Source organism: Leptonychotes weddellii, chromosome 7 (assembly GCF_054177405.1).
Source record: "Leptonychotes weddellii isolate Sample4059 chromosome 7, ASM5417740v2, whole genome shotgun sequence".
In the NCBI taxonomy this organism is placed as follows: domain Eukaryota; kingdom Metazoa; phylum Chordata; class Mammalia; order Carnivora; family Phocidae; genus Leptonychotes; species Leptonychotes weddellii.
This window is the reverse complement of record NC_138375.1, coordinates 86,166,004-86,185,755: the sequence shown is the minus strand read 5'-3', so window position 1 is coordinate 86,185,755 and position 19,752 is coordinate 86,166,004. Positions and strand designations below refer to the sequence as shown.

Below are 19,752 nucleotides of genomic sequence, written 5' to 3'. Positions count from 1 at the left end.
AATGACCGTTTGGAAATTTGTAGGGGAAAGAATATAATTGTAACCATTGTTTTACCAATTTATCAAACAATTTGATCTTTTCAGTTTTCCCAAATTCCTTATCCACACATTTATGATGATGATAATAAGTGTGTATATGATGCTAGGCGCCATTCTAAAATGTCTCAATGACAATGATGATGTCACTGATGAAAAACTGTCTACTGGGGTACCTGGGTGGTTCAGTCAGTTAAGCAGGGTCCTTGCTGAGCAGGGAGCCCAATGCGGGATTCAGTCCCAGGACCTGGAGATGATGACCTGAGTCAAAGGCAGTCACTTAACTGACTGAGCCACCCAGGCACCAAGTAATTGATTTTCAAAACCTAAATGTAGCCTACTCATGATAAGCAGATGAGAGGGAGTTCTCTTTAGGAGGAAGGCAAAGGATGGAAGACAGCCTCAGAAGATGAGGCTTTAGCAAAGTAGATCAGGCAGACTCAACAATAATGCTGGATAATGCTAGAACCTAGCATTGGGAAAGTGCCTGTATCCTGACCCAGCAGAGTATCTTGACTGTTTTAGTACAATTACACTTTGATCCAGTGTTCCAGCTAATTGAAAGTCTTTTAAATTGTTTTTGTTGTTATTTGTTGTGTTAACTACTCTTGCCAGATTTTCCTTTTCTGGTCATCCCTTTAAGACTTGTAGACATTCAGGGGCGCCTGGGTGGCTCAGTCGTTAAGCATCTGCCTTCTGCTCAGGTCATGATCCCAGGGTCCTGGGATTGAGCCCCGCATCAGGCTCCCTGCTCCGCGGGAAGCCTGCTTCTCTCTCTCCCACTCCCCCTGCTGTGTTCCCTCTCTCGCTGTGTCTCTCTCTGTCAAATAAATAAATAAAATCATAAAAAAAAAAAAAGACTTGTAGACATTCAGGCAGGCCTGGCAGGCTTAGTCAGGGGGAATGTGTTCAAGCCCCATACTGGGCGTAGAAATTACTCAAATAAATACATACATACATACACTTAAAAAAAAAAAGAATTATAGACATTCAAAGAAGGTCATAAGGAGATAGGATGTCACCTTAGAAAGGCCAATGGCCAGCTCCAGTCATTCTAGCGGATTTATCATGGTCCATGTTCTGGCCCTCTTGGTGACTTAGAAATGACTTAAAAATGTGACTTAGATCTAAGGAATATTGGCATTAAACAAGGCTATATAAACTCAAATATTATTTTATCAAGAATTATGACTGCCAAGTAGACTGTGCCTTCTTGTTTAAAAATATTGGTTTTATTATTCACATATGTTGAGGCCAACAGGAGACAGTTACATTGAAAATATAGTTTGTTACTCACAGTTGCCAAGAAGAGGCAGGCATACCACATCACACAGGGCCAATGTGGGGAAGCACCAGTGTCTGCCTGCAGACGGAGTGAGGGGAAAACTGGGTCAGTCAGACCCTTTATTAGAGTTTCTGTAGGAGGGAAGGGGTGAGGCAAGGTAAACAGGTTTAGGATTGGCTAGTTTGAATAATTTCAGTGGTTTCTGGGATGTGGGAGCTGTCACTGGTTGTTTGGTACCTGACCCTGGGGTGATCAGGACAGGGGGGTAGTGGCCCTGAAAGCCCTGTGAGTGCCTGATAAAGGAGATGGTTGGACTATGGACTCTGAGTTGGTTGGTTTGCATATGAAAGATGCATTCTGGGGCAAATTGTTTTCTATCCCTAGGAATTAGCTAACCCTGGGAGGGGCGGTCCCTCTAGTGTCAGCAAGGCCCCAAGATATCAAAGCATCAGAAAATACAAAAAACAAACAAACAAACAAAAAAACACCAACAAAAAACCCCCATGATTAATACAGTTGTCACCACCCTGACAAGTTCATTCCTTCCTTTAAACAAACTATATGGAAATCAAGTTACTAGAAGGCTACATGGTATTTAATCAGACTAAGCGTCATCATTTGAGATTTTAAAAGGTCCAGGTACTGGATAACTGATGGATACATCTCTACCAAAGAATATGCCAGGCAGGTGTTCATCACCTTCCCTTGGCACTGCTTGGATGGGACACTGTCAGCACTTGTCTCTGTAACTAAGACTGCCCTATATCCTCCCCAAAATTATCCTTGCTGTGCATCAGTATTAGCTGTACTCTTTGGAAGTCCTAGCCACAAGTAACTAAGAATGGTACCTGTAAAACTAATGCATGAAGTGTCATCAGACCTTTAAATTAAAGTTAAATCATACTTTTATGTTAAAATATAACACATATATACATATCTGACTCCTGTTGCCAACACATGTGACTTACCATTGGGAGCCCAGTGATATACTCCACTTAATGGAGTGAAAAGTCCCATAGGATGGTTTTACAACCTAACTCAGGCAACCTTAGCCCCTAAAATGTTTTCAGGATTGAGAGAAGACTAAAAGCTCTTCCAAATATGGCCAACAAAGGTTTAGTACTATTAAATATTTTTTGCATGTTGGGATTAGAATAGCAACAAAAATTATTCTCAGTTTTCTATTTAGTCAAAGTAACATGTGGCACAATTTCTCTTGAGATTATGCTGAAATATTTATCATTACTATTTGAGATAAATAAAAATGATAATCAAAATAACATTTAAAATTTTTATTGATAGCATTTTGTTTATGAACTAATATATTTACATATTTCTCCAAACTGTATCCTTGCAACTTAAAGCCAAGCACTTTTCTCAATATTAAACTTGTGAAAAGGGTTTAGCTACCTATAAACATCAGGTACAATTCTAAGTTCTGAATCAAAAACTATTTCTAATGTAATTTACATTAATGTTCTTTAAAACATTAAATGAAAAACCTCCAATTATTGTTTTTCAAATAAAAGCCACAAAAACATTAAATAATTACCATGTACATTACAACTTGCTTATATCAAATTACCAAGAAAAGCATCATACCAATTGTTAGGATCTCCTCTACTAATAGAAGGCAAAGAAATAAACTTGTATATGACAGTCATCAGATTAGTGCACTCCAGTTTTATATAATTTGACTTATTCTTTGTTGTGAAACTGCTAGGTTGAAATAAGGATTCTTTATATAAACACATTTTGAAATCATATAGATAATATAGTCATTTTGTAATATTTTATAATAGTAACATGGTATTCATTTATTTTGTTAGAAGTTATTCACAGGTCCTAAATACTAGATGATTGGAATGTCACACTAAGGAAATTAACCTTATTATATAAATGTTTAATAATTATGTTAGAAATTAAGAGATATTACTTAATCTTGACCAAATATTTAGTGTATTTTGTTTCTATTCTGTAAGTTTCTATTGGCTTTCTTAATTTTAGCTAATCTAAGAGAATCTAATAATCAGTTTTTCTTTTCTAAAATGAAGGAAGCACATAGTCTCTATTTGTGATAAATCCCCGGGTTTTTTTTTTTTTTTTGGTTGTCTGTAAGAAAGACAAGAATAATTTGATATAAGTAACAAGGAATGCTTTTAAACTTTTGTTTTATCTTGTTATTGGGAACCTATAGATAGACCTCAAAAATAATAACAGGAATTAAAAGATATGAAGAAAGAATTCTATGAGATAACATTAAAGACAAAATAAAACCAAGCAAAAAACAACACGCCAACACTTAGCATAGATTATTACTAGCTTGTAAAACTCTGATCTGTTATTTGACATTGATTAAGCTGACAACGTGAATATTAGCTGCCCAGTCTACTATAATGGTTGGTCTTTTACAATTTTAATTAGATTTCACATACTTGCAATCAACAGTTTTAAGAATTAGTTCATTCTTTCCTTATACCTTATACCTTATAGGCTTATTGATCATAGGACTGTTTTGTTTTTGTTTTTTTTTTATGCTTTTGGCATCATGGAAAATTACAATCTTATTTATTGACTTGTAATGTTAAAAACGTTTATTGACTTGAATGCAGTGTTTCCTAATAAAACATCTGGGAAATCTGAAAAGAATTTTAAAGTCATCTCCAACATATTTGCCCTTTTTTTTTAAACTGATTTTTGTTTAAATTAAAAACCTGGACCACATGAAGGTTGTTAAATATTAGGAGTTTTGAGAAATATAGCTTTAATTTTGTTTGAATTTCCTTAGTAGGCACTACATGTTATTTGTATGTTCACAGTGCCTAGTATGATACACAGTACATTTTGATACCCCTAACAATTATGGACTAACCAATTACAAGATTTAAAAGGATGGACATTTGAGATTTCTTCTCTGGTTCTATATTTCTCTGATGTAGACATTTGAACAAAATGTGCTTTCTAGCCATTTCTTAAAAATTTACTAATTGCTTAATTTGTTCTGTTTGCAATGATTGTCTCCTTAACAACATTTTTTTACTTTTGAATTCTTTAGGGAACATAGGAACTGTTGGCATAAGCACTTTTTGACCACAAGAAAGGAGGCTGGAAATCTTGTTATTGACATTGAGATCTGAGATGGGGGGGTGAGGATTCACGTTTAAGGGTGGCAGAAATCCTGATCTGGCTTGAGTAATATTGTGATCTAAAGAGAAAGCTCCTGAACCACGCCTTTCTAAAAGTGCATGATTTCTCCTGCTCAAGGGACCTGGTGAGATATTCTCCAGCAATTCTTTGGGCCCTGACAACAGGGAAGGAGATGGTGAGAAGATTTTTTTCTTTCCTATAAGTGCTTTGCCATCTTCTAGAGTTGTAGGGGTAAGACCAGCCGAGAGCTGGGAATCAGAGCTGTAGTGATTTGCCCCTGAGTTTCTTTTTTGAACTATACTTCTTAAGGTGGAAGCAAAGATTGTCTGGTTAGAGTCTGGATCTGGGTCAGCAGGGATTTCAATGCATTGCTGGCTTCCTTCTGAAAAAAATGATTGATGATTTATTTCATCGTATGACATCTTTCTTGAGTTGGCCTGATCAAAGGCTCTTAGCAAATGTGCAGTGTCTTTTATATCAATACTTTGGTGCCTAGTAATGAATCGCTTGGAAAGTGCCAGCGCATTGGTTTTGTAGGATAATTCTTCCTCTGGAGTAATATCCTGGAGCTCCTCTTGCAAGGAGGCCACTCTGTTTTGGTGCATTAATAAGGGAGGACTCTTGATCCAAGTTGGAGCCTGGGGTAGCTTGGGCCCATTAGAGGCCATAGCAGGCTTCCTCATAGGGGAGCCTGGGTCCTGTGTATCATCACTACTTCCTGAGGGCTCCAGACCTTTAAAGCCAAAAAGTGTCATTTCAGTTTCAGAAGAATGTGAAAGTGGCAATGAGGCTGTTTTTATGTCTATTTCTGAAGGAGTGGCACAGGAGGCTGGGGAATGACACCCATCTATATCTACAGGAGGCATATTTAAGTACTGTTTGGTAGTGTGCCTACCAGAGGGTGATTTAGCTGTTGTTATGATAATGACCTCTTTCCCTTTTGCCTTGCAAGCGCTAAGTAGAACTTTCAGGGTTTCTCTATCCTCTGAATTTATAGCATAAACAAGGGCTGAATAACTAGAATGGTCTTGCAAGCTGAGATCAGCCCCACTGTTTAGGAGCAAGGAAACAACTTCAGGACCAGCTTTTTCTAAGCAAGCGTGCATCAAAGCAGTTTTCCCAGATTTGTCCTGTATGTTGGGATCAGCGTTGTTTTCTAACAGGTATTTAACCATTTTGGCTTTACTGACACTCTGGTGATCAACATGTTTGGTCTTACAAGCAATCATTAAAGGGGTTTCCCCACGGTCATTGCTCTCATTAATGTAGGCACCACCTTCTAGCAAGAGTCTTGTGAGGCGAAGCCGGCTCTGATGGACTGCTTTGATGAGGGAATTTCCATCACTTGAAATTTCTACACCTTCATCCATCTTAAAAAGTCAGAATCAATACCTGGTTATCAAAGAATATGAAGAACAAAAGATTAGACAGAATCCCAATTTGTATTCATAATTTCTGAAATATGTATGTATAGAGTAATAGGACATAAATGAGATTATGTTATTAATAAATATAGAACAAAATAGTGAATTGCAAAATTAAAGAAATTTTAGAATGGTAACAGTTTTTAGGGAATTTCATACTAAAATTTACTTTCAAAATCTTCATTGAATATTTATGATATAATACCAACCCATTACTTCCCTAAATTCTACATTAATTAAACAACAATCCATTTACTTTCTACTTGTGAAAAATATTTTTAAAATAACACTAAAAATGTAGATTTAAGCAAAAATTCCAAAATTCTGTGTAATTGCAACTGAATCAATTAAAATACAGATATTTATGACAGATAATCTAAAAATTTCTTAGTGTCCAATTACTTATATGTGATCTTGAGTTAAATAATGCAACTATTATCTAGATTTTCAACTTGAGGAACATTTTTTTTTTAAGATTTTATTTATTCATTTGAGAGAAAGAGAGAGCACGAGTGGAGGGGAGAGGCAGAGAGAGAAGCAGACCCCACTGAGCAGGGAGCCTGATGTGGGGCTTGATCCCAGGATCCTGAAATCATGACCTGAGCCAAAGGCAGACACTCAACCATCTGAGCCACCCAGGTGCCCCTTGAAGAACATTTCTATGTTTCTTTTAAAGGATGAAAAATCATTTGAACTACAAGACATTAAAATACCTGACACATTGTCTGGAACTCACACTGAGATGGGAATGGTGAACAGGTGATTATGCAGTTTCCTTGATTTCATTATTTAAATCAGACACTAGATTATGGATGGGGTTGGCCACATACTGTTTGGTTAAATTTGGACAGCAGTACATTTGTTCTGAAAAAGGAGTTTTCTAGGCTGGAAATGTGAATGATGACATGTAGCCTTTATTTATTTATTTATAATTTTTTTTTTTTAGATTTTATTTTATTTGACAGAGAGAGACACAGTGAGAGAGGGAACACAAGCAGGGGGAGTGGGAGAGGGAGAAGCAGGCTTCCTGCTGAGCAGAGAGCCTGATGTGGAGCTTGATCCCAGGACCCTGAGATCATGACCTGAGCCAAAGGCAGACGCTTAACGACTGAGCCACCCAGGCGCCTTTATAAACATTTTATTTTTTTATCATTAAAACTAAAAATTATTTATGTTTAATTTATTTAAATAATTTAGATTCAAACTCCTTCAACAGATAATTCCATTAGTTGATAAGAATTTTGTCCTTAGGGGTGCCTACATTGGGTGTAGAGCTTATCAAAAAAAAAAGAATTATGTCTTTATCCAGAGCTGAGGAAATGTTTGTCTTTGAACAGTACTTAGAGCTGGGGAGAAAAATCAAATGGAGTTTATATAATATTTAAATCTATTTTATTTAATGAGGTAGGTTTTAGAAATGGAGAAGTATTATTTATTCCACTTATTTACTTGTAGATTAACAATATGGGACATGAATTTTTTTACTGGATAATAGAATAGATAATAAATATAATGACCTTTTAACAGACAGAAGAAGAGATGAAGGGAACAGAAAGAAAATGAAGGGGGGAAGAAAGACATGCACACAGAACTTAGAATCTAAGTGTTAAACAGCTGCAAGCTCCTATTATTTCCTGAGCACTGAGCTACAAAGGCACATGCCCTAGCCCTGAAGAGCTTGCTCAGTTGTTTGGAAGAAACACTATATAAGCAGCTGGTTATGAGTTAAAGTCATGAGAATATACAGGCTTTGGTGGCTTGGGGACTGAGGGGCTTCACAGAGGCCAGCCATTTGAGCTGGGTCTTAAAGACTGCATAAGAGTCTGGTAGGCAGATAAAGTAGGAAGAGAGAAATAGAGAATGTTCCTTGTGCAAAAACCTAGAGGCTTAAAATAGCAGTTATTTATCATAAATCAGGCTCTATTTATGCTGATATAACCAAACTTTAGAAAAATATTTTAGCAGATGGTTATAGTTAGGGTAACTATGGCAGAACACACACATTTAATTTTGCCTCTTCCTGAACAATCCCTTGAAACGGAAGAAGTTTTAATTTTATTTTTTAAGATTTTTATTTTTTAAAAGATTTTATTTATTTATTTGAGAGAGAGAGAGAGAACACAAGCAGGGAGGAGGGGCAGAGGGAGAGGGAGAAGCAGACCCCCCACTGAACAGGGAGCTGGATGCAGGGCTCGATCCCAGGACTCTAGTATCATGACCTGAGTCGAAGGCAGACACTTAACCAACAGAGCCACCCACGCCCCAAGATTTTATTTTTTAAGTAATCTCTACACCCAACATGGGGTTCCAGCTCACAACCCTGAGATCAAGAGTCGCACATTCCACTGACCGAGCCAGCCAGGTGCCCCAAGAATTTTTTAAAGGACATAACTTCACAAGGATAGCAGGAAAAGGAGACAATGGCAACATTTTGGAAGCCAGAAAGCAGATGGGCCAGTGTTAACCAACTTATCCAACCTGAGAAGGCTGTGCCTCAGATCATTCATGATAAAGCTGAGAACTCAGCCCATGTACACTGCAGCATCCTCACAGCAGAAGTTCTAGAACTGGGCGGGTGTGGTGGTGGTGGTGGTGGAGAGTATAGCTAAAATAATGAGGACTAGGTGAAAAGCTGTCAGCAAAAGCAGTTAGATCCCTAGGTCCTTGTCAGCCAAAGTGTGATCCTACCTTGGACCAGCCGCAGCACCACCATTACCTGAAGCTTAATCTCAGGCTCCAGCCGGACCTACTGAATCAGAGCCTACATTTTAATTAGATCCTCAGGTGATTTGTATGTGCATTAAAATTTGACTGCCTCAGGTCATTCCTCCACTCCAAGCCACTAGGGGATAGGATATTAGCCCTCCCACAAGAGATGTCCAGACCTTTATTCTCCAGAAATGGTGAAATGGAGGGTCTCTGGACTGGAAGACACCTGACATATTTGGGGACAAGAAAACAGGGAATAAGTGACGGAATGCTCACTGATCACTGAATGAAGAGACTCAGAGCCTTCTCCCCAACTCAACTCCAAGAAGGCTGGCAGCTGTACCCTTATTATGCAACGGAATATTGCTGTACTCTTCTCTCAATAATCTGACCTGCTGAAAAGAAAATACCTAAGAGTACTAACCACAGGGATTCCCTAACATGCCACCCAGATCATCCTACAGTGAGGTTTAAGGATTACAAGCCTCACCCATGTGCTCAAGGCTTCTCATCAGCTTTTTAATTCAAGCCCTTTAATCATGAGCAGATAATCAAAATAAAAAACAAAACAAAATAGAAAAGCCTCTTACCTTAGAGACCAGAAGACATAGAAAAAAAGCAACTTGGACGAGACAGATACTAGTCGGGAAGATGAAAACTTCAAAAGCTCATTATCTTTAGATATAAGATGTTGTAACCATGAAACAAAAATAAAATTCTAGGAAAAAGAATATTCAGAGACCATAAAAAGCATTCTCAAAAGGTAAAAACACCATACAAACTGCAAAACTCAATAGAAGAGTTAGATGACAATGTTGATAAAATCCCTAACAGTTAAACAAAAAGAATAGAGGGGGGAAAAAAGAAAATTAGAGGTCTACACTAGGAAATTCAACTACTAGAAGTTGAACATTCAACTACTAGAAGTTCTGGTAAGACAAAATAGTGGGGGTGGAAGAAGGGGCAAGCAGGAAAGGAAATGATGACTGAGATCAAGAAAAATGTCATGAGTGATACCAGTTTCCAAATTGAAAGGGTCCAATTAGAACATAGCACAATAGATGGAAACAGACCCATGGCACATGGTTGTAAGTTTCAAGGAACACTGAGAATAAAGAAGATTCCACAAGCTTGGGGGCAAGTGGGGAGCTGGGTACATAAGTCACATGCTAAAGGATCAAGAATTACAGTGGATTCAGATATATCAACAACAGTAAAAGACAACAGAGGAATGTCCTTTAAAATCTGAAGGAAAAATAACTCCCAGCTTAGAATTCTATATCTAGCCAAACCATCAGTCAAGAATTGAGATACTTTTTTTTTTTTTTTAAGATTTATTTATTTTTAGAGAGAGAGCACGCACGAGCAGGAGGGCCAGAGGAAGAGGGAGAGAGAATCTCAAGCAGACTCCATGCTAAGCACAGAGCCCAATGCCAGGTTCCATCTCATGACCCTGAGATCATGACCTAAGGTGAAATCAAGAGTGAGATACTTTACTCACTGTGCCACTCAGGCACCCCAAGAATTGAGATACTCTTAAGAATGTACTGAAGGATATAATCTACAAAGATGAAATGGTAGAAGAAGAAAGAGGAAACAAGATACCAGAGGCTGGAGATCATCTTAGAGGAGAAGTACAAAATATCTCCAGGAAGATGGTGAGGGGTCAGGATGATGGATGTGCACATCATCTCTGAGATCATACTGTCATTTTACTATCTTATTAACTGAGAACCAAATGCCCAGGTGACCCTGCCCTCAGCTCTTATCTCTACGTGCTTTGTCCTGACTGCGTCTCCGTTCCTTTTTAACACAGTACCTATATATTTTTTTAAGATTTTATTTATTTGAGAGACAGAGAGCCTCTGAAAGAGAGAGCATGAGGAGAGGGGAGGGGCAGAGGGAGAGGGAGCAGCAGACTCCCCGCTGAGCAGGGAGCCCCATGCAGGGCTTGATCTCAGGCCCCTGGGATCATGACCTGAGCTGAAGGCAGACTGAGCCACCCAGGTGCCCGGTTCCATAATTAAAATTTTAAAAGAGCCATATGAGGTTGTAACTTTTTACAACATCATTCAGTTTTGTGGTATTATCAATAGTATTTATGCCTAGACTTTCAAGGACTTTCAACTAGGGAGCTCCTGAAAGGCAGCATTCAAAAGAATATACTTATCATTCTACTTTAGTATCACTCATTATGTTAAGCAAAGAACTATTCAATATACATACATAAATACAATGAAAGTGAATGCTGCGCTTTTTGTCCCCCTGTGCAACATTCTATAAAAGCCATTCCAAAGCGAGGCACACCTGCAATTTGGGACCTTAGGAATTTAGGATTGGTTGACAGCTTGGGTCCCAACAGAGGTCTATTCTGAATGCAAAGCATCTGAAAAGAGTTCGCAAAAGAAACCTTTTGTTGCATTTTTCATATACTAATGTGTTTATTTATTTATTTATTTTTTTAAAGATTTTATTTATTTATTTATTTCACAGAGAGACACAGAGAGAGAGGGAACACAAGCAGGGGGAGTGGGAGAAGGAGAAGCAGGCTTCCCATGGTGCAGGGAGCCCGGTGCGGGGATCGATCCCAGGACCCTGGGATCATGACCTGAGCCGAAGGGAGACGCTTAACGACTGAGCCACACAGGCACCCCAGTACTAATGTGTTTAATAAAGCAAAGAGATGTAGAGAAATTAGCTGGAACATAATATCAAATATAGAAATCATTTAATAACCACAGTTGGAGAAGAGATACAGTATCAATCACATAAAAACACCTTTGACCAAAAGTGGCATTTGAGAAACATATTCAAATGAGAACAAGTTGCCAGATAGCAGATTTCTTTTTTTTTTTAAAGATTTTATTTATTTATTTGACAGGGAGAGAGAAAGAGAGAGAGAGCACAAACAGGGGGAGCAGCAAAGGGAGAGGGAGAAGCAGGCTCCCCGCCCAACACGGGGCTCAATCCCAGGACCCTGAGCTGAAGGCAGACACTTAACCAACTGAGCCATCCAGGTGCCCCGTAGGTTTCAATACTGTATTCTCATATAGTTTCTAGTTTTGGGGCCAGTCTTGCTTGTTTGTTTGTTTATTTTTTAAAAAAGTCTTATAAGAATCTTTTGGAAAGACTTTCAAATCTTTTCACCCACCCTCATGTGAAGGCTTTCTCTACAACACTAAACCTGACCACTTTCTGTCATAACTTTCTCTCACCAAGATTAGCTTCAGAAGGTTCTGGGAAAAGAAGGGGAACTGGCAAGGTACTGCCAGCTTGGCTGCTTGAAGGGGGCAGTGGCCCCACTGTGGTCCTGTGGAAAGGGCTGGTGCTGTGGGCTCCAGGGCTCTCTGAAGAAGCTGGGCAGTGGCACCACTAGCTACTGGCAACTAGTGAATCTGTCTCGTGGATGTAGGCATATCCCTCTAGAACTGTCTAGAAAAAAAACCAGCCACAACAAAGCCTTACTCTTGGTTCATTTTATTTTATTTTATTTTGCTTTTTTAAAGGTTTTTGTTTTTAAGATTTTATTTATTTGACAGAGAGAGAGAGACAGAGAGACAGAGAGCGCACAAGCAGGGTGAGTGGGAGAGGGAGAAGCAGGCCTCCTGCAGAGCAGGGAGCCCGATGCAGGGCTCGATCCCAAGACCCTGGGATCCTGACCTGAGCCGAAGGCAGACGCTTAATGACTGAGCCACCCAGGCGCCCTCTTGGTTCATTTTAAAGACTTCTAAAACCCCTTGGGTTGCTCACTTTTTAAATTGTTCACATTTAATAGAACAATTCTAAAATTGTTTAAAATTAAAATTCACAGAGAAAAAAAGCTGTCAGATACTTTATTGTCCACATGTATACATGTTTGTTTTCCTAGTGTCTCATATTCAGTTCCTTACTGGAACAATCCCCTTGTCTTTATGCCTTTACTCTCTTTCAATTCTTTTATCATGGTCATCCATTTGCACATCAAAAATGCTGAAACTGAAGCTCTATTTATCTACTCTTCATAGAGCTAAGCCCTACCTGTGACGAAGATCACTTCTCTAGCCTACAATTATCCTAGTTCAGGAATGTTCTTGCTTCCTGTCTCATTCTGTGAAACATCCTCACTGAGTACCCAATGCTGATACTATATTAACATTCAGTCAGACCCTTTGTTATAATATAGCATATAAATAACCCCCACATTCAGTTACACCTGCCAAATAGATAGCAGTTCAACTGGAGAAAGTTCAGGACTCAGACAGACCCACATTTCCATCCTGATTCCCCTATTTACAAGCTGTATACCACAGTCAGATGTCTCAGCCTCTCAGTCTTGGGTCCCTCCTCTGTAACATGACAAGGATCTAACCTTCATTCAAGGTGGGGAGGGGGTGGGATGAGGTGATGAAATCAGATGTCTAGAAAAAGACTTTCCTATTGTGCCTCACTAGGCAATGTATTTTTTTAAAAAATTTTATCTCAGAATTTAGCCTTCTTTTATTTATATCATGTCTCTAATTCACAGGCTACTTAAATAACAGATAAAATATTTAAATTTTTTTAAAGATCTGTAAATAATTCTTTGTAAACATAAATGGAATCTATTAAGTGAATATGGAAAAAAGATAGCCTTAAATGTATTTTCCTTATAATTTCCAAATACAATAGTTTCAGCATATTATAGATTAATTATTAAACAGCTGGACAAATTGCTTTTTATTTTAAAATTAGAATGTCTTTAACATCACTTATGATTCATCACGGCATATTTACTATACTCTTTTAGTGCCTCTCTCTACTCCCGAGACCTCACTGAAATTACAGTTTAGTTACTTAAAAATTTAAAAAAATACACACTCTGAAGAACAAAAGCTTGCAGGAGAGCTGCATCATCAGATGAGCGATTTCAGACAAGCTTTGGAAACAGAGCGGGGATGGCGGTGTGGTAAACTGCCTTAGCACAGCAGAGGCTGTGCCATAAAGCTCCCAGGAGGTGGCCCCACCACAGGGGAGCCAGCTGACCCACAGGCCCAGGGAAGTTTAGTGCTGAGAGGCCCCACGTAGCACAGAAAGTGGCAATGAGGTGCAGGGCTGACAGCGAGGGTGGTTCAAAGTCTCTGGACAAATCTACTGGACCCCCAGGTACTTTTCCCCACCCCAAGTAGACAACCACTATCCTAGGCAAGAAAACAAGATTTATGCTCTGAACAGATCCATCAGAAAGGCTAAAAATAGGTGATAAAGTGAGAGTTTACAGGCTGAATGGTGGAATTCCCAGACCTCTGCCCTGCTAGCAGGAGACTAGAAGCCAGGAAAAAAGAAGGAAAAAAGCACTGGGTCTTAGAATTATGAGCCCTGTTAAAAATCTCTGTTGATAAATGAAACAATTCAAATAACTACATTCGCCCCTTTAGACACCCACTCTGAATGGAAATAGAAAGTTACCTGAAAACGTTATTCAAAATTTCATACTTCACTTATGTCTTTTCTCTCCCTGGATGAGTTTTTTTTTGTCAGCCAGCTGTCAGTTCCTACTGAAGGAAATCAAAGCTATTCAGAGTTACATAAATACCAATAATTTGTTCCACACATCTCTCCCATTTGGAGTCTAGTTTTTTAATTCCTTGTTAAGACATCCCTACAGTGTTTGTTCACTTAATTATATTTCAGTGATTATGAGTAAAAGCGTCTGGAGTGGATCCCATGCACTGCAGTCCTGTGTATACAGGCCAAGGCTTGCCCTGCAAGGATGCTGGGGTTGAGAGGGGCGCAGCACTCACCTGGTCCAGCCTTCCCCCACCCCACCCCAGTCCATGGCAGCTGAGGAGGCCTAAGAAGGAAGGGTGGGAGAACTCCCAGTCACTCCTCTTATTCGCCTGCTCACCAGGACTTAATTAGATCTTCCTATGTCCTTTCTCTTGTTTCTCTTATGTTTCCTTGCTTCTTGGATACCAGCTTCCCACAGAGTAGGGTTCTGTTTTGAGTACCTGATTTGAGTGGTATCAACAATGGTAGTGCCACATGGGCTGAGGTGTTTTAAAAGCCTTCTTGGAGATGACAGGCTTGGCCTTCCCTGTGGCTCTTTCTCTCCAAGCCACCCCATCTTCCTTGCATGCAGAGAGAAATGTTATTTTCCTTTGAGATTTGTACTCCACCTCCAAATAGGATTGGTGTTCCCTCCCATAAAGGGCCCTGGTTGGAGAGGGCAGCAAGGGGGGTGGAAATTAACAAATGGGTTTCAAGCTGGAAATTCAGCCCTCACTCTTGCCCCAAGGTCGTCCTGTCTTTGTGCTGCCCACAAGGGGACCAGAGCATGCTCAGAAGGGGCAGCAGGCTATATGTATCAGAGACTGGGGCTCTGTTTATTCCCAAGTTACCAACCCTTGGGAAACTGATCCTCTGGGATTCAGTTTCCTCATCCTAAAATGGGGATAATATTTACAGAAGATGACTGTGAGAATTTTAGAAGATCCTAATATACTTGCCATTTAGGAATTAAATAAATGTCAGTTTCTAAACATGCATCACTACATATGAATCCTGGGCTGATGAGGTCTGACAATGGGAGGCCAAAGTGCCTACACCAATGGGTTTTCCAGCTTCTGTGGGCATAATCACATGGAGAGCTTCTTAAAAATAAGATTTCAGGCTCCACTCCCACATAGTCAATAGGGGATGCTTCCTATGCAGACTTGGAGAAAATCTGTGACAAACTCTTCCTTCCTCACTTCCTATTCACTGTCAAGCCCTGCCTCAGGCTTTTACCAGGCTGGCTGTCTACATCGTCACTTCTAGGGTGTCTGCTGCTCAACTCTCCCGGAGGAGCTAAGGGCAGAGATGACTGCCATGGCCTAGAGAGGGATGAAGGAGCCCACAGGTCTAGAGAAGAGTACAGCCTTGAGTTAGAATGGGCCAGGCACTGGAGGTGTGCAGTCCCACCCTTCCCAGACAGGTCTGAAAAAATCCAGAGGTACAGTGGGCAGCCCAAGGCCAGGATGTGGGGGCTATGGCACTTAGATTTGAAGCGAAACATGTGTCTTCTTGCCATGCAAGCGAAGGGCCAAAGCCAGAACAAAAAATGTGCCAGATTGTCCCAGGAAATGTAATGACTTGCCAGGAAAGTGTTCTTCTCTGGCAGCAGCTTGGAAGAAATATTTCGAAACTGCCCAAGGGAAGGAGTGAGTAGCTGGTAAGGTTTGCTGTGTTTCCCCACACAAAGCCAAAAAAGGGCTGGTGTCTTTTAGTTACTTGTATGTCCCCTAGGCCTCTGGGCTGGGTCCCCCCGGCGGCTACACCCCCACCTCTCTCAGCAAACACCCCTCCCAGCACACACACAGACACACAAACCTATACCTCCAAGTCTCAGGGAACCAAGGTGATAGGATTTCCAAGCCGTTGAGGATTCTGGCAGTGTCTCCACAGTCCCCGCTGGCTCCGGGAACCAAGCTTGGTGCCTCAGTTTTTCCCGAGAGCGAGAGCGAGCGAGTGGTGCTGTCGGAGAAGGGCAAAGGAAGGTGACTGGGGCGACAGCGCCGGGGCACCGATGGGGGCGGGGTGTGCGTTCTGTCGCCTCGTCTCTGAGCCAAGACAGGCAGCCGGCGAGCTGAGGCGATCGCCATCCACGTGAAGGGGTTCTGCCCAGAGCCGCAGCGGAGCGGTCCCCGCACCGCCAGCCCAGAGAACACGGCCCTCCCTCGGGAAATGGGCGCGTCCGAGGGGAGCAGCCATTGCCGCCACCCCCGGGCAGGGGCAGGGGCACCTCTGGACCCCGGACCTCCTGTAAGGGGGGCTCGGGGTCCGGGTGCCAAGGCGGTGCGCGCCCGAGAGATGCCGGGACCGGGCTGCCCGCCCCCGTGTGGCTCCCCTTTGTCGAGCCAGTGACTGCAAACGGCTCCGCAGCCCCCAGCCCGCCTCCCGCGCCCAGCCAGTAGCTCCCGCCTCCCGGCGGCCAGAGGCACCTGCGGAGACGCGCGCTAGTCGGACCCCCAGACCCGCGCGCTCCTGCGGCCTCGCGCGCGCCGTTCCCGCTGCGGCGCTAACCCGCGCCCGCGAGCCCCTGCCGGGATGCTCCCCGCCATCCCGCAGCCGCGGGGCTGCCCCTATCCACTCTCCCGCGCTGCAAGGCCGAGCAGGAGACGAAACCCGTATCCCCGCGGGGTGTAAGCCCCAGCCGCTGCAAAGCCCGAGCCGAGAACAGACAGGGATTGCGGGAGACGCGAGAGTAGGCTCGGGCGGAGTCTGGACAGGCCCCTGTCCCCCAGCAGCCCTCGGTTGACTGCGGGTCTCGGTCCCCGCTCAGGCACCGCAGTGACAGGGTGCGCGGGAGGTGCGGGCTCCTAGGGCCTGAGCGTACCGGCCGGGGCGCACGGAGGCCGCGGGGCCCCGGGCAGCGCCCTCCATAACCTCCTCCGGGCAGCCAACACGGCGAACCAAAGTTTCTCCACGTGCAGCCTGCGGAGACGCCGTCGCACACGAACCTGGGACGCGCTGTCAAGTCGGCGTCGGCGTCTCCCCCCCACGGGTAGGCTCGGACCTTCCGCGCCAGTCTCCAGGGTGCCGTCCGGGCTGGCTTCTCTTCCCGGGCTCCTCGGCGGTTGGAGTCGCAGATCCCGGTAGGTGCTGCCCTGTCTCCGCCCCTGCTCAGCCCAGAGAGGCGGGCGGCGGGCGGCGGGCCGGGAGCCGCGGAGCGTCGGTGCCGGGGCCGGGAGGCGCGCACCTCGCCAGACGCCCGGGCGGTGCGGCGTTTCCGCTGGGAGTGACGCGCTGGTTCCCAGCTGCTCGGCAGGTGGGGGCGGCGGGGCCAAAGTCTGTTCGGACCCTGGGGCCTTCAAAGTCTGTCTCTGAAGCTCCGCCCAGTGTCCCCACAAGTAGCCCCCCCCCCAACAACCACACACACCCCTCACCGCAGCCGCGGCGCTTTGGCGATAGGGTCTTCTCCATTGTCCCGAGACCGCCACCCCTACATCCCGGCCTCTGGTTTCCCCTGGCCATACCTGCATCTCTCCCTCCAGTTCATAATCGACCGGACTGGTCCATGTGTCTGTCTCCCACGGCTCCTTCTTCCCCCTTCTCGTCCCTCTACCTGCTTTAGGTAGAGTCTGAGTCTCCCTTCAGGTTGGGGTGTTGGTGGGAGCAACCGTTCTTGTTTTTCTTTTATGAGTTTATAACTTTATTACACTATTTTTAAAACTTTATTACACTATTATTAAAACATTAATATAACACTATAACAAAATTTAACGAAATGTGTATTTTATGTGTTAAACTGTGCTGCAGTGGTTTTAACTCTTCATTTATCAGAGGTCGTCGTGGTGGAGAAAAGACTATTACCGTTTTTTGTTGTTGTTCAGTTAATGTCAATCAAAACTAGTTTGTAGTTTTGAGTCCTCAAAGGGGGAAAGTAAACTTATCTCTGGGCAGGCTTCTTTTATTTAGGAAAATAACCCGCTGAGGGGCGCCTGGGTGGCTCAGTCGTTAAGCGTCTGCCTTCGGCTCAGGTCCTGATCCCAGGGTCCTGGGATCGAGCCCCGCATCAGGCTCCCTGCTTGGCGGGAAGCCTGCTTCTCCCCTCCCCCCACTCCTCCTTCTTGTGTTCCCTCTCTCGCTGTGTCTCTCTCTGTCAAATAAATAAATAAAATCTTTAAAAAAAAAAAAAAAAGAAAAGAAAAAAAAAAGAAAATAACCCGCTGAAATGGGCCCTTTAGTAAAAATAGGTAAAGGAAATTCACAGCCCAACCCAGAGTTGGGCTCTAGGGAGTTGGAATCCTGGATCTGGGTTACCATGTACCCCCACCCATTTTTGAGGGGAGATTGGAGGGTCCCGAGGAGGCAAATTTGGATGAAGGCATAGGTCTCCTTTCCTCCATTGAAAAAAAGTTTTTATTTATGTATAGTACATCTTAAAAGGTGCACATTTCACAGGTTCAATGATATTGTGCAAAATGAAGCATCTTTAAGATCAAGGGACAGAACATTAGCAGCTCCCCGGAAGACTCCCTCATATCCTCCCTTTGGGGGGGGCAGGGTAGTGGCTTCACCCAGCATAGATTTTTTGCTTATATTTGCACTTTATAACAATCAAATCATACAGAATTTACTCTGTTGTCTGACTTCTTTCACTTGACATTATATTTAAGAGATGCAAACTGCCTATGGTCATAGTTTGTTCTTTTTTTTTTTTTTTTCTGTGTAGAATTCCGCTGTGTGAATTTACCTATATTCATTATACTACTGATAGACATTTGGGTAATTCTCAGGTTTGAGACATTATAAATAATGCTGCTAGGAACATTATAGTAAATGTCTTTGGTGAATGTATATACACATTTTTGTTGGGTACATACCTATGAAACATACATACATCCATATATGTTCAACTTCTGCAGATATTGCAAAATAGTTTTTCCAAAGCAGATGATCTCATTTTCACTCTATTAGTTTCCTTTTGCTACTTGTAACAAATTACCATAAACTTAGTGACTTAAAAGAACACAAATGTATTCTTTTAGAGTTTTGGAGGTCGGAAGTCCCAATTGTTGGCTTTTCCAGTTTCCAGAGGCTGACTACCTTTTTTGGCTTGTGGCCCCTTATTCTGACTTCCAATCTCAATCTCTCTCTCTCTCTCAACTCTGCTGCTGTTGTCACATGTCTTTTTCTCCCTGCTTCCTTCTCTCCCTTTGATCCTCTTGCCTCACTCTTACAAGGACCTTTTATGATTATATTGAGTCCACTCAGATAATCCAGAATAATCTCCCATCTGAAGATCCTTAGTTTAATCACATATGCAAAGTTCCTTCTGTGATATAAGGTAACATATTCATAGATTCCAGAGACAAGGATGTGAACCTCTTTGGGGGGCCATTATTCACTCTACTACACCTATCAGCAGGGTATTGAAACCTGCTATGTTGGATGGATAGAGGCTGGACTGAACAAAAAAAAAAAAAAGAAAGAGAGAAAGAAAAAAGGATGATGAAGCCCTGAGATTCAGTTCACCTGGAGGATTGGCTCTGTTGCCGTAGGGGCTGTGCCAGGGCTGGAAGGCAGAAGGAGTCGTCTGATGCTGGAAAATTATCTCTGGCCACCATGATCCTGGCGTCACCAACATATCTGGGGCCAAGGGCTTTCATAAAGAGAATGAGAGTCTAGGTCGATTTGGGCCTGGGCACCCTG

At 42.5% G+C, this 19,752-nt stretch overlaps 1 protein-coding gene across 6 annotated transcripts; it reads right to left on the bottom strand.

The window, feature by feature from the left end:
* Positions 1 to 2,598: 2,598 nt before the first annotated feature.
* Positions 2,599 to 17,409, bottom strand: ANKRD34B (ankyrin repeat domain 34B). 6 transcript variants are annotated; one of them, XM_081826662.1, is made up of 5 exons: positions 17,054 to 17,409; positions 15,934 to 16,071; positions 14,568 to 14,772; positions 14,026 to 14,114; positions 2,599 to 5,860 (listed from the first exon to the last, which is right to left on the bottom strand). In XM_081826662.1, the coding sequence occupies exon 5, from the start codon at positions 5,836 to 5,838 to the stop codon at positions 4,294 to 4,296; it is 1,545 nt and encodes a 514-aa protein (XP_081682788.1). In that variant the 5' UTR covers positions 5,839 to 5,860; positions 14,026 to 14,114; positions 14,568 to 14,772; positions 15,934 to 16,071; positions 17,054 to 17,409; the 3' UTR covers positions 2,599 to 4,293. The 6 variants fall into 6 exon arrangements, with proteins under 6 accessions (XP_081682788.1, XP_081682790.1, XP_081682789.1 ...); XM_081826664.1 differs by having other exon boundaries at positions 14,026 to 14,111; XM_081826663.1 differs by having other exon boundaries at positions 14,568 to 14,687.
* Positions 17,410 to 19,752: the final 2,343 nt, after the last annotated feature.